This window comes from Parasteatoda tepidariorum, chromosome 1 (genome assembly GCF_043381705.1).
Source record: "Parasteatoda tepidariorum isolate YZ-2023 chromosome 1, CAS_Ptep_4.0, whole genome shotgun sequence".
In the NCBI taxonomy this organism is placed as follows: domain Eukaryota; kingdom Metazoa; phylum Arthropoda; class Arachnida; order Araneae; family Theridiidae; genus Parasteatoda; species Parasteatoda tepidariorum.
In genome coordinates this window covers 61909260-61924630 of record NC_092204.1, presented here as the reverse complement: position 1 = coordinate 61924630, position 15371 = coordinate 61909260, and the positions used below count along the sequence as shown (strand labels likewise).

General features: G+C 25.5%; 1 protein-coding gene across 2 annotated transcripts in view; it reads right to left on the bottom strand.

Annotated features, from left to right (window-relative positions):
- The window catches only part of LOC107452653 (structural maintenance of chromosomes protein 4), a 46927-nt gene that overhangs the window by 3356 nt on the left and 28200 nt on the right, over positions 1-15371 (bottom strand). For both annotated transcript variants that reach the window (XM_016069198.4, XM_016069199.3), the window contains exons 16-26: positions 14141-14181; positions 13868-14055; positions 11946-12178; positions 10232-10358; positions 8835-8886; positions 8377-8514; positions 6790-6934; positions 4711-4884; positions 1706-1882; positions 880-1112; positions 3-186 (exon numbers count right to left, since the gene is read on the bottom strand). In XM_016069198.4, coding sequence (XP_015924684.1) covers positions 3-186; positions 880-1112; positions 1706-1882; positions 4711-4884; positions 6790-6934; positions 8377-8514; positions 8835-8886; positions 10232-10358; positions 11946-12178; positions 13868-14055; positions 14141-14181 — 1692 coding nt within the window. The remainder of the gene's footprint in view (positions 1-2; positions 187-879; positions 1113-1705; positions 1883-4710; positions 4885-6789; positions 6935-8376; positions 8515-8834; positions 8887-10231; positions 10359-11945; positions 12179-13867; positions 14056-14140; positions 14182-15371) is intronic.

Genomic DNA, 15371 nt, shown 5'->3' with positions numbered 1-15371 from the left:
ACTTTAATATATGATCCTATGATGGATACATTTCGAAAATCCAAAGCGGCATCGATTTCATCCATCACGAAAAATGGAGTTGTTCTATAATAATGTAATGCAAACACTAGAGATAAAGAACTAAGAGTTTTTTCTCCACCAGATAGATTGCGAATCATTTTCCAGGATTTTCTTAGTGGTCGAACACTGGAAAAAATTTTCAATTTAGTTTTGATCACATAGTTGAAAAATCTTTAACTTAATCTTTCATAGAAATTCAAATTAATGACTTCCTACAACATGCAGAATAAGAAATATTAGATCCTGAATAGTTTTTAACTGATTTTTTTTACATACTGAAATTCAATTTTCTTAATTTGAAGTTAATCAAGTAAAGGTGATATAATAAATTAAGATTATAAGTTAATAAATTGAAGGTGACAACATTTTGAATTATAAAATTAAACACAAATAAAAAAGATTATTTTATCTGCATTCTTATCAATAAATTCGAATTTTCGACTTATATATATAGCAGCAATCTAGAAGACATAGTCCCAACAATACACTTAAAAAAATTAGAGCCAATTTACAAATGTTCATTGAAACTCTTCCACCAAGGAAATAACAAAAAGCCACAGTTTGATTGCTTTAAACCTATGTAAAGCTTTAATGTTAAACTATATATACTATCTTGCTGAAAGAATTGTCCAAGTTTAAAAAAATAAATAGCTTAATAAATATAGCTTGGATAAATAGCTTAAAAAATGATCACGGACTGACGTGTCACTGTAGCCAACTAACAATAGTTGTGATTATCATTCTATTTTCTAAGTAATTGAGACTATAAAACGCACATAAAGCCAATTGAAAAAAAGAGAAACTCTAATAAGTACCAACCTGTATTCTATTCCTTCTGAAAATGGATCAAGTGAATCAACAAGCTCTAATTCTGCATCACCTCCCAAAGTCATCATTTGATAAAGCTCTTTAACTTTTAATGTAATAATGTTAAAGCCTCTCATGAATTCTTGCATTCTAAATTTGCGCAGAGTTTCGTAATGTTGTCTGAAGTGATCTCGCTCAGCAACTGCCATTTCCAAATCCTTCAGTTTCGCCCTATACATTTCTTCCTAAATAATTTTAAATATATACAGTGTGAGAGTAATTAAAATGTGCCTATATTCACAGAATACTTAAATTTGAAGTTTGTCAAAGTTTTAGGCACAAGTGTTATATTTTTAAGGAAGCCAACATGGAAAATTATAGAAAACTTAAACGGAAAAGTTTTCATTCAATAATGAAGTCAATGTTCACTATCTTTACACTTAAAACAATATTTTCCATTCAAATAATTTGTAATAATAATATATATATTTAACTTTAATCTGGTTCTCAGGCGTTAATCACAAGCATTTACACAAATCCAGACCCTTGCTGTGCTTTCAACTTCACTTATTAACATACATGAATTGCATCAATAAGTAAAATCACTAATTTTTTTGATCTTGCGATTTAAGAAATCATTGAAATTATATTATGACAAAATATTCACACATATATAAGTAGTGAAATATTCTCAAAAATTTTTACTTTTAATGTTGTTGTTTTTTTTTAAGTAAGTTACATATCAACTAAGCTACACAATGAGATAAAACAAAGAATTTTATTTTAGCACTTTCATGAATAAACCAAACAGTTAATTTAGAATGAAAAGAGAAAATACCTTTTTCTTAAACTCCTCTATAGCTCTTAAATCAGGATTCATTTCTTTAACTCTGCTTTGAAGCTCACCAATTTTATAGTTCATTTTGTTAACATTAACTTCATCCAGTTCTTCAGATGTTAAAACAGGTAATTCAGTTGATTCATCCTCAATTTGCTGCAACTCAAGTTTTGACAGCTACAAGAAAGAAATAGAATTTTTTTTAAAAATGTTCACAAAGCATTACAATCTAATCTTTGTAGCCAAAAATTGATAGCTGGTGACAGGTAAATGTATACATTTGCAATGTTTAAATCTAATTTAGACAAATTTACTTTTCATGTGAAGTCTTCCTTATTGTAAAATAAGAATTTGTAGCTGGTGTAGGAAAGCAGATTATTTCTCCCATAGATGTTGATTACCATCTATTAAAGAAGAAATGGTTGTTTGTGGAAAGCAGTGCTTAAAATATATTGATGAAGATTAATGTAGCGTATAACAAAATTTTTACCCAATTGTTCATTTTCCTTCTCACAACGAAGAAAACATATATATTCAAGAAGCAAATTATTTAAATGACAAGTAAAATGGGATTAATAACAAAAACAATAAAGTTATTAATTTTGAAAATGGCCTTCAAGATGTGACTGCCAGGGTAAGCCCTACGGGACATCTTTGTCCATTAAGAAATCAAATATGCTAGTAACATGTATACATTAGAATAGTTTTTGCAAGAAAAGTAAAGGAATCCATGTTTTGGCTATTAATTGCTTTAAATTATTGCTTTTTATTAGCCTTAATTATAATAAAATCTAAACATTTAATAACCATATAACAGTTTTTGAATTTTATAGAAATGTACAATATAAGGTAATTGTAGAGGGAATCCCTAAAATTAAATTTTATTCTACCCTCAATTCCAGATTTTGGTATAAAAAGATTGCCGATTATATTAATACTTTTTGTTTATTAAGAAAAGGATTAAATGAAATAATAATTTAGTTTTTAAATGTCAGGAAATATATTATATATATATATATATTTATATANACAATTCATATATTATTAAATAAAATTAGATTAATAATTAAATAACCTAATAATTTTAACCTAATAAACCAATTATAAAAAATAAATCTATTTCAGAACTGTCCATAAAATTTTATTCAGTCTCTGGTAGTTATCAAACAGCAATAACTAATCATTTGGCAAAAAAATAACAGTAGAAACTTATTTGCTCAAGAAATAGGTTAGTTCACCTAAGAACCAGTACAAAAATCGCTCTTAAATATTCAATAAAAATTACCCTTGAGATGTATACTAAAAACTATTTATTTTCATTATTTAAAAAAAAAAATTTATCTAATTTTTTATGTCTTAACTCCTTATTTAATACAGGAAAGTAGAGTTGATACAGGAAATTTCTGTAAATAGATTTTAAAAGTAGATTAAAGGAAGAAAAAAAAATATTTTTAATGATAAAAATAATAGGCATGTTGTAAACGAATCACTAATTTAGATAATTTAAAAGTTATTGATTTTGAAAAAGGTGCTGAAAAAGAAAGACATACTTTAACATAAACTAAAATAAACACAATTGGTAAAGGTAAAATAGCTGAGTCACTAATAAAGATATTTTTTCCTTTTCTGTTCACCATTCTAAAAATTCTATGGTTAATGAACTATACATCGAATTAAATTTATTTTAAATAAACGAAACAGAGTTACTTGGAACAACTAACCTTCATCACACAAGATTTGATTTCATCTTTTAAAAATATTAAATTAGTACATGACCCCAACACTCCCTTATAAAATTTCATCATAGAAAAATTTTGAGTTTTTTTTGTTTTCTTTATCATACAAATCAAGGGTCTTAAAAATTCTGAAACAACAAATTGATTAGAACAGATAAGATACTTTGATAAATTTTCCACATTTTGTGAATGATTCCCCAGGTCAACATATTACACTTTAGAATTGTTAATATGTCTTATGGTGGAAATATGGGGAAAAAAGCAGAATTTCACACATATGCGGAACAGTGGCCTGTCTTAAGGATCTCTGTTAGAAAAGAAAGGCATTTCTGCCACCAGATTAATTAAACTTTTCTTACGTGATATAAATACACTTTAAAAAGTCATAAAACTTATAAAAAACATACTAATTTTAAATTTAGAAAAATTCTCTAGACACAATGTTTATTCATCAGTCTTACAGTTAGTAAAAAAAAAAAAAACATTTCATTATCTTAGTAAATAACGTTTTTGATTGATTAAGAATATATTTAAAATGCAGTACTTAAAAGAAAAAAAATTATAAATTTTAATGTATTCTAAATTTCAAGTTAAAAAGAGTCCAGAGTAATAAGTCATATCTTTGAACAGAAACAAAAGAATCATAAATGCATTTTTATTGTTCATGACTCTAATCCACATGAGACAATTTCTTTAACTCTATAAAGATAATTTCTTTATTTATTTTTTACTTTTTTGCGATTAAGTTTTGAAATAAACAAGCAATGTCTGAGGAGCTAACAAAATTCATGTAATAAGATGAGTATAAATAAATGTATCTATTTTTATATTAATTATATCTATTGCCAACAATTGTTGACATTTTATTTATCTCTAAGTGGCTCAACTAATTTGTGTAAATGACCTGATGATGAAGTGATGATGTTATTACTTAAGCTAAAATCGCTTTTACATATGAACTTATGATTTTTTTTATTAAATAAAAATTGGTAGAGAAATTTCTGCCTTTTTGAGAATGAGCGTTATAAAAATGAAAAGAAATAACATAAAACAAATAATTTAGTGTGAGATGACTCTTTTGCTGGTATCTATAAACAATTTTTGTTTAATTTCATATAGGTTAATCATAACATGAAGCAGTGTTTCATGCTCAAAGTTATAAGGGTAAAGAAAAAAATTTTAAAATGCAACAATTTGTAAATAAGGGAATTACATCATTGTTAAAATTTTTAAAATGATATATTACACAATATAAAAAAAAGAAATCACCTGTGATTTGAAACCTTTAATTCGACCTTCATTTGTTTTTATTTCTATATCAGTTAATTTAACCTGATTTTTTAGATCTAGAATTTCACTTTTGACTTGAGTAACAGCTTTAGTGAGACTTTTGATTTCCACAGATACTTTCATTTTCAGTTCTTCTTGCTCCCTTAATGCTTCCTATAAATATTTTAAAATAATATCATTAAATAATTAAGACATTATTTAAAAGAAACGTTAAAAATATGAAGAGTAGCTATTAAATGAAGGCATAAGGGAATGAAAGATATGATCTATCATCAACCGAAATTAGCTTTGTTGAATACAAATGGGACATAAATTAGCCCTGTTTCAAAACACTGACAGTTTGGCATGAGTTACTTAGTTGAGATTGTTGAATACTAATGTTATCATGTATTAATTATACTTTCTTCATCCACCCCTTAAAATCAACTAGCTTACTCGAAAACAAAGAAACACTTTAGCTTTTATTAAAACTATTTAAAATAACTAATTTAACTGAAATATGCAATGATACAAAGAACAATTTAGAATTACAATTTTTAAAAACATGGAAATATATTTTTGAGAGTTTAATTTGAGTATATAATACGATTGCATCGTCAAATGCAATTAGTGAATTTTAAAATTCTTTTATAATAAAAATTAAACACAAGGAATGAAAAATTAAATTCAACTGTATTTAGGTACAACCATTTCAATGTTCAAATAATGTGATATTTGATTTTAAAATTGTGTGAATAAGAATCACGATGTTTGGTTTTAAAATCATGTGAATACGAATCAAGGTGTATGATTTTAAAATCACATGAATACATATTGCGATTTTGAATTCTAAAGAGTGAATAAGAATAGTGATATTTAAACTTAAAAACAAGGGAATACTAATCAAGGTGTTTGATTTTAAAATTACGTTAATACATGTTGCAATTTTTAAGAAGAGTGAATAATAAATAGTTATATTTAAATTTAAAAACAAGGAAATACATATCATGCTGTTTGATTTTCAAATTGTGTGATTTTTAATTGTGAATTTTTAAATTGCGTGATTTTTAACCGTTGATTTTCAAATTTTGTGAAAATGAATCACAACGTGTTTCTTTTAAATCTCATAAGTCTATGCTTGATAAAATCGTGTGAATATGAATCAGGATGTTTGATTTATTTAAAATCTCATGAATACAAATCTCGCTATTGGATTTTTAAATTAAATTATTACGAATCACGATATGTGATTACTTTTACAGTAGTTTAGTGATTAAAACTAAAAATGGAACTACAGTATATATACTTATTGTAAGTGATGCTTTCCAAGAGTGAAGCTTATCAATTAGATGATGTGGCATATATCTACCAAATATTTATCTTACAAGTAAATTTATAAGCAGAAGAATTTTGGGTAGCAATTTTGCATAAAAAATAGTGCGTGGAGTCCCTCCGAACGGTAGAAGTGAAACTTCGTAATGTGGATGATAGATGTGTAATGTGTAGAAATTGATTTTTAGTGAAATCATATTGTTTCTTTAAGACAAACTTTATTAACATTTCTTACAATTCACAATTGATCACATATTTTAATTATCTTTTTCGAGTGGAGAAATATCCAAATCTATAACATTTACAATGGGATTATGATAATTAAAGTAAGATACGAAATATTTGAGTACTATTTTTTCAATATTTCTTGCAAAAACTGCATTACTTATCCCTCGCAAACTGCATTACTATTCCATGGTAGCGTTAAACGTTTAACGCAACTTTGTTGGAAGTCGCATTAGAAGTTTGACTTCAAAAGTGAATTTAAATATAGACGTATAATATCATCTGTAAAATTCATTTTTATTTAGTCTTGAGGGAAACAATTAATAATGCTGATTAACAAAACTTCTTAACAATATACATAGAATGACATTGAGAAGTAAAAGATATATTCTTATTTTTATAATGGTTAATGTAATTAGAATCTGATAAAAATCACATGAAGCTTTTAGTTTGAATTAAAAAATAAAAAAAACATTCAGTACATTTAAAAACATTACAAGATATTAAATTTAGTTCTCATACCTCTGCAACACTTTTCTTTTGAGTAACTTCAGCTCCTTTTGTTTCCAAGGTTTTTAATTCTTCCTTTAGTGATTCTTTTGCTTTATCACACTTTTCTATTTCTTCCTTCAGTGATGCTATTTTCTCTTCTGCTTTCTTTAAATTTCTAATAAAGTGTGTGTTAGAAGAAGAGTATAATTTAGATTTTTTTTTTAAAAAAATATTATTAAAAAATCAAAAAAGTTAATAGGATAATATAGAATAAAATGCTTGAAAATTTTCTTAATAGAATTATTATACTTCTAGTAAATAAATTAGGCTATAATTAAATTTTATTTTTAAATTAAAAACATCTTGAAAGTCAGTTTCTATCAAAATATCAATACATTTATTTTTTATATAGCAGATCAGGGTTTAAGGTTGATAAGCTGTTAAACAATAACAGTATCAAATAACAGTACGAATAAAATGATGTACAGAACGATACAGAAAATTAACAACATTAAGTCTTTACTCTTTTCAAAGTAATTTGAATATTCAAGTATTTGAATAAACATTTCTAAACAATTTAATCAATATTACAAAAAATATTGAACACTCGTTATTTATCAGCTTTTATTCATTTATGTTATTAGCTTATTAAAATTGCAAAAGTAAAATCCTTGGTAAAGTTAAAACAATATGAATTTTTCAGTTCAGTGAAGCAATTTTCCTTTTAATCATCGTTTTATATGAATTATTATTATGATGATTGTTTTAAGACCCTGAACTGATGCATGAAACTTGAAGTTACTCAGCTATTTTTTCCCTGAAAATTTTTATTTATTTGTTTATTTATTTACATGCTTCACCACAAAACCTATTTAGTAGTTTAATGTTAGACTGAACAGTGTAAACATGCATGAATGTCATTTAACATTATCCCTCTCATCACAATATTGTTCATCTACATGTTAGCAATAATAGGTTTAGTTCATTTTAGTATACAATACTTTTATAACACCATACAGAATAAGATGTGAATCTGTTTCTTTCAATGTTCTTTCGAATCATATTCTCCAGCAATCAAGGCAAGACCCAGTAGACGTAGATTTTGAATTTAACTTTTGAATTGCTTTTTTAAGAAAAATGAAAGAGAAATCAGAAAAATGAATACATAAAGCTTGTAAAACTTCTTTTCCTATTTATGTAAAAATAATTATTTTTCCTTTTTTATGCATTTTATATTTAATTTAATAGTAGGTAAAATCCACAAACAATTTCCATGGTGAACAAAAATAATAATTTACAAACTCAATATTTAGTACTTGTTTACAATTTTCGCAACAATCTTGAATTAGCAAAAACTCAATATTTATAAAAATCTTGACTTAAGAAACGAATTTAAACTAAATATACAATTTAAAAAGTTAGCGAAATGTTGAATTTATTTTTCTAGATCAATATATAAATATATATACACACAAAAATTATAATTATTGCTTGCGGTTATTATGATAGATGACCGACAGTAAACATGGTGCTCTGCCACTTGCTATGTAGATAATTTTAAAGGCATTTACCCATGATTTAAATATTCAATATTTACCCACCAAATAAAAAACTTACTTGTCAGAATTTTTCAGTAAAGCAGAATTTTTGGTAATATTTTGAGTTATTGAAGCTATTTCCTTTGCCAAAGAATCAATTTTCTTTTGAGCGGCCCCATATTTTCCTTTTGTCACGGCCAGAATTTGATCTTGAATGCTTGAAGTAAAATTTTAAAGAAATTAACAAAAGTATGATAAAATTACAAGAAAAATTACATAAAAAATATGATTTATTTAACATTACTAATAAAATAAGAAATTCTAATTATAAAGAACAGAGAAAAGTAAAGCATTTACTAGTTTTACTGGACTACATTTTTAATGTAAGTAAATTAAACAGAAAAAAAAGACCTCAATTTAGAAAATAGTTGATTCAAATGAGATGTTCATCATATGATTTAAATTTTTTTTAAAAAAAGAGAAATGTACCAAAAGTCCTATTGAAAATTATTGCTGATTCATTGAATTAAGTCTTACCTTTTAACTTTATTTTCGACCACAGAGGCTGTGCTTGTAGCTTTAGCATAATCTAGGAAAGAAATAAGATAGGCATTTATTAGATATAAATTTCAATATTTTAAACTATTTTTGAAAGATATGAATTGAAGAAACATAGTCAAAGTAATGAAGCTTAATTGTTAATTGATCAATGCAGCTCTGAATTTGGTAACCAGAATAGTTGTTTTCATTAAAACTGTGGAAAAATAAGGTGGGGATTTTCAAGAAACGAAGACTTGTTGAACAAAAATTGCGTTAACACTTTTTTAATATACAATTTTTTATGGAAAAAAAAAAGAAAATTTATGTTATTGTGGACATTATAATGAATGTTTCAATGTTTTGAACTCCTTATAAATATATAGTTTAAATATCTTTAGAATTATACATTTATAAAATTTCAAAATATTGAAACATTCATTTAGTTGTGAACTCTGTATTAATCATAAAAAATTTATGAATAAACGATATTTTCTCAAATTGTTAATATAGATGCTAAAAATAAAAAAATTCATTTTTTTTTTTTTAAATTACTGCCAAATCAAAAGCTTTTAGATATAATTACAGGAAAGCAGATAATATAAAGAGGGCATAAAAATGAAACGAAAAAAAAGTTAATTTTTTCAACAATTAATCAAAGTATTAAGAACAATAATGAGAAAACCTTAAAATATTTTAAGGTTTACAGACTAAAAACATTTTTTTCACTAAATACAGAAATTGACTGAAACTGACACAACAGTAATTCATTCTAAGAGATGACTTTGAAAAATAAAATCAAGTGTTGTCTTTCAAAATCAGAATTTTATGTATATCTTTATTTTAATAGATATTTGTGCCAATCTTATCTTCCTGTGATTTCATATGAAAAAAATTTTAAGAATATCAACAACAAAAATTATACAATTAAAAATTGCTTTTATATATCTTCGCATAACAATAACTTCAGTATTTAATACGAAATCTTTAAAGAAGTTTTGATAAAACATAAATATTTTTAATGTGTAATTTGTAATCTCTATCTAACCACCCATGAACAAAATGCATTTAATGTCTTGCTAAAATTGCATCATTGATGAACAAAAATCACTACAGCAACCTAACGGCTAAGCAGAACTAAGTAAGCTGGTCTTAAATTTTTATTAGGGGTATTTAAAATAAGAAGAAAGGAATAAAACCAAGATTCATTCAAATTTTGATCTAAACAACAATTCACACCTTTTAAGAGATTTGCCAAAGATTTTTAATTAATTAAAACATAAATATCAAACAATTTGTTATCACAAAGATAAAGCCAATAAAAACATACCAAGAATTTACATTAATTTTAATAAAAGCAGTTGAAAAGAGATATAGGAATAGGAACAAAATCATACTTTCTTGATGCTGAGCAATCTCTTTCTCAAGCTTTTTAACTAGCTTTTTATCAGGGGCAGCAGCAACAATATTCTTCTCTTGGTCAGAAATTTGATGTTTTAAGCTCTTTTCTTGATCAATATAGCCCTAAAAATGCATTCTTATAAATAAAAAACCTTACATGATTAATAAATTTAGTGGTGATTACTTTCCAAACAAATGCAAATTCCTTGAGATTTCTAGAATTAAATTTAAAAAGTTTCACAGTTTAAATTAACGCATTTTACTTATTAAATTTAAAAAATTATATGGATGTGTATATTTATATATATTAAGAATTAATGTATAATTTTTTTTAATTAAAATTGCTAATTTTTTCATGCTAAAATTGTTTATTAATTTTATTCATAAATTTAATGACAATAAACAAATTTTTATTTACAAAATTTACTGATTTTTAATTCTATTAAAAGATCTAACAAGGAATTAATTTTTAAAAAATGATTATAATGTTTTAAGAGATTTAAATTAAAAATAAAAAAAATTCTTCAGTTAAAAGCTAAAACAACAAAACTATTAATCAGAATTACTTATTAAAATAGAAATGCTGACAAGGAAAAAAAATATTTAGCACTGCATTTTGTAAGGTACAATTGGTTACATAAAACTCTTTTAATGTCCAGTAATAATAGAGTGAAACACACTTAGAGTGTAAAGTTTTGTGTGCCTTATATATTGTAAAACTGTAAGAATTTTCAGAGTAGATGATGAATTTTCCAGATATATTCACATTTTCCAGTGGTAGTTTCGCATTCCTTGAAACTTCCAGACTTTTCCCCCCGATTCCAGAAAGGGAAGCCACACTCAGGGTATCTGCTACATTTTAGATTTTCAAATTCATGACTTTCCATGACTAATTCCAAGAATTTTTCATGAGTTAACGAAGTTACTACTTTCTCCAACAAATACACAACAATAAATTTAAAAAGCATCATGACATCAGTTGAAATGATAAGTATAATCAAAACTGTTATATTCTGCATCCTCATATTTGTAGATTTTAAATTAAAAAAACAGGGTAAAGAAAGAGTTGAAGCAATAAAATAGCTGAATAAAATGCATAAGCAAAATATTTTTCTTTTCTTTTTTTCTGCAGAATTATATTCTAAAGATACTTTTCTTGTTCCTCGGAAAGGAAAGAAATACTCCTGATTTTTCTGTTTTTATTTCAGATTATAAAAAAATTTGCCAATGACTGGTTTGCTTCAGCTAGAATTTTAAATTTATAAAATAAAAAAATTAATAATAACAAAAATTCTGAAATCACAGAAGTTTAAAAGATAATTCGCTCTAAAAATGAGGCCTTCCTTGAACTTTGATGAAACTTTTCTTTCATTTTTTTTAAAGAACACCATAATTTTGAAAGAAAATTATAAAAACATTTTTTATTTTAATAAAATATGACTGTGAGTGGGGATTTTGTTACTAATTCAGATATTCAGAACATCATGAAATTTGGGCAAAGGGTAAATTTCATTTTAAAAATTAGATTTTTTGATTTCTAAATTCATGACTTTCCATGAATTTTTTTTAAAAAAATAGTTAAAATCATGACATTTTATGACAAATTTTGTTCAATAACGAAAAGCATGACTTTCCATGATTTTTTAAGACTTTCCAGCTGCGCGGATACCTTGTACACTGTAAGCTTTGAACTTGAAAATCGATACTTACATCATAATTCATCTGGCTTTTTTTAATAGAAAGTTGCAAAGTGCCTATCTCCTTAGTAGCTTGTTCAACTAGCTCTCCTAGCTCCTTTTTTGTTCTCTTAATATCAGCTAGTTTAGAAACTATAGAATTAATTTCCTTGTTAAGCTGATCAACTTCTTCTTGAGACACATTTTCAACAATACATTGTCCCATTCGACCTTTAAGAACTTTTCCTCCACCTCCACTCATTGTACCTTAATGATAAAAGTAAAAACTTTAAAACTACTCATTCTAACACATAGCGATTTTCACAAAATGAAAACAATTAAAATAAGACAATGGAATTGACAAACATCTCTAAATAATGAAATAATGTTTTAAATAATTCTATTATAATATTGAGCTCACTGTGAAAGACTCTGAATTATTTTAAGAGTAAAAGTGTTGCTGTGAAAGCCAGGAATTTGAAAGACCTTTAGTGAAATCTGTATTAATCTCTTTTTTTCAAACTAATTTCTAAACTTCTATAATTATTATACTTTCTCACAACATGCAATTCATTAACCTTCGTCACTGTCACTTCTACACAAGAATAAAAGAGGACATTTTTCATACTCTTCTGCCATGTATTGTTTCTGGCATTTTCTATTCTAGAGTATATTGAAATTTTTATGTTAAATGTATTTCAATATCACATCTATTATACAACAGAACCCACATGTAACAAACCAGGATTTAATGACTGAATTGAAATATTTTTTGCTTCATACAGTAACATAAATACATAAGAATATTGTCTTTTAGTGAGAAATTCTTTCAAAGTATCTCGGATTTTACAAAGGCAAAATATTTAAAAAAATTTAAATAGTATCAGAAAAGATGAAAAACTGATGAAATAAGTTTCTGTGCCATTTTTAATTTTAAAACCAAAGTCCAGCCCATTATTTCGCTTCATCAAAATGTAAAGAATTTTGAGGGGGTTTTAATATTATTAGAGAAATACCTAATTGCAGAAGCATTTTTGGGAGTCACCAGTAAGAAACGTACTTTCCGGATACTTACCTTTTCTTAAAAGCGTCCTCTATATTTAGCTCTTTAAAATGTTGAATATAAAAATTTCATTTATAAAAGTGTCAAAAATAAAGCAAATGAAATTATAGTGGCTCAGAAGAAGAAACCTTGCCAAAAAAAAATGACATGTTCTAGTGATGAGACAGCATGACAAAACCTCTCACAGTGCTTTGAAGCTATAGAAAATACATACGATGAAATATTTAATGCTTAAAATGTTGTAATAAACAAACTGAGACTGAAACAAAATAAATGTAGTTTCCCTTCTCAATGAAGATTATCTTGAAACAATTTATGAAAGTTGTTTATTTGAGTAAAAAATTTTTTTTTAAACTTTTAATCCGGATTTAGCAAGAGAACAGAACAAATGAGCCTTTTTCTGTTTCCTGAGTACTTTTATATATATATTGTCTTACTGTATTATATTAATATGGGGTTTGAGGTGTGTTAATGAGCATTAAAAAGACTTATTATATAAAAAAGAATCCTAACTATTGAGGAACCTTGAAATGTAAATGGTCAGTTTGATAGATATTTTGAAAAGTTCCATAATACTCACTATTCATTGTAATTATTTATGTACCCATAACTGTCTCAGGATAAAAGAATACAACTACAATGAAACTAAGAAACTCTGTTTAATGCTCACTAAAATTTGCTAACAATCAACAAGATAAGTATTCACAATCCTAAAAATTTTGTTGAGCTAACATTCTTCACTCCAACAATGAGGAACATGCTGCATGCTTACACAATTATGGTTGATAAACAAAAATTAACTCAAGACAAAATTTGTCGATGCTGAACAAGGTTCACAATACAACTTGGACTTAGAACTAACACAAATTGCCGTGATTCTTAGAAAAACATACCTGATACATCAACGAGTTCTCCCTTCAAAGTTACAACTCTGTGGCGAGTATCTCCCTGTAGACCAACTCTTGTTGCCTGTTCAAGATCCTTTGCAACCAATGTATTCCCTAAGGCATAGTAAAAAGCTGGCAAAATGTTCTTATCTTTCACTGTTATCAGATCAAATAATCGTGGAACATTTTCTGGGCTAAAAGTAAAATTACAGTTGTATTATATGCACTACACATACAAATATAGAAACCAATAACTATTAAAACTAAGGTCATACATACGTAGACATTTTTTCTTTGGTGTGTGGTTCGTAAATCTTCATCTACACAAATAAACAAAAATAAAAACACAATTTTACAGTATAGATAATTACATTATACTACTCATTATCCAAACTTAATGTCCACATCTAAAACAACCTGCGTTGACTATCCTTATTACACAAGCAAATCTCATAAATGAACCACAATAAACAAAGAATAATGAATTAATTTCAGCTGTCATCAGTATGAAATTAATCAAAGTTATTATACAATTAATTATTTTCTGTTTTGTTAGGTAAAAAATCAATTATATTCATTGTTTAATAAATTTAATATATTGTTTAATATTTTAATATATAAATTTTATATTTAATATAATAATAATGTTCAGCGGTCAAGTAAACTCATGCAGTTAAAATCACTAAAAACACCCATAGATAACTAAATTTGGATCAGTGTTACACTTTAACTAATCATTTGACTAATCGTTCAGCAGATTAAAAACAAGCTTATTTTAATGTTTCCATTATTTATGTTAAACAAATTAGAATGACTAGATGGGTAATACTATAATATTTTTATCAAAATATAGGTAAATAATAAAATTTAATGTTTACACATCGTTAAAGATGTCAAATTGTTATGAAAACATTTTAATTTCATAGAACTATAGGACAAATATTTATCTATGGTTAAAATTAGAAATTAAGATTAACTTTCTCTAAACAATTTCTTCAGCAATAAAGCATATTAAATGCCATTTTGTAGTAGCCAAACAATATGAATAAATTAAAAACTATATAAAACAATAAAAATTTATTCACTGACAGCTTTGGGTATAAAATGTCTATATCATAGAAACAACATTCCTTACAGCTTATAAGGTAAACACAATTATTAAACTATATAGAGTTCAAAAGATAATTAGGTTGCTAATAAAATTCTAGGCTGAGTTAAAATCCAATAATTCTAATCATAAATAGACCACTGCTCTGCCAAACTAATGAACAATCTAAATTAAATTTTTTTTAAAAAACTAATTTTATCACAAATTTAATTAAATGGATTATAACTGCTTTAATTAATGTAAACAAGAATAATTTACTACTTTTGAAGAAATGCAAAAAATAATTTTAGTCCCTTTAAAACTAATTATTTATCAGTTATAATTCTAAACTTAAACATACATTTGAATGTCTTAAAATTAATAAAATTAATGAATAATTTCTACAATTTTAACTTAATTTTA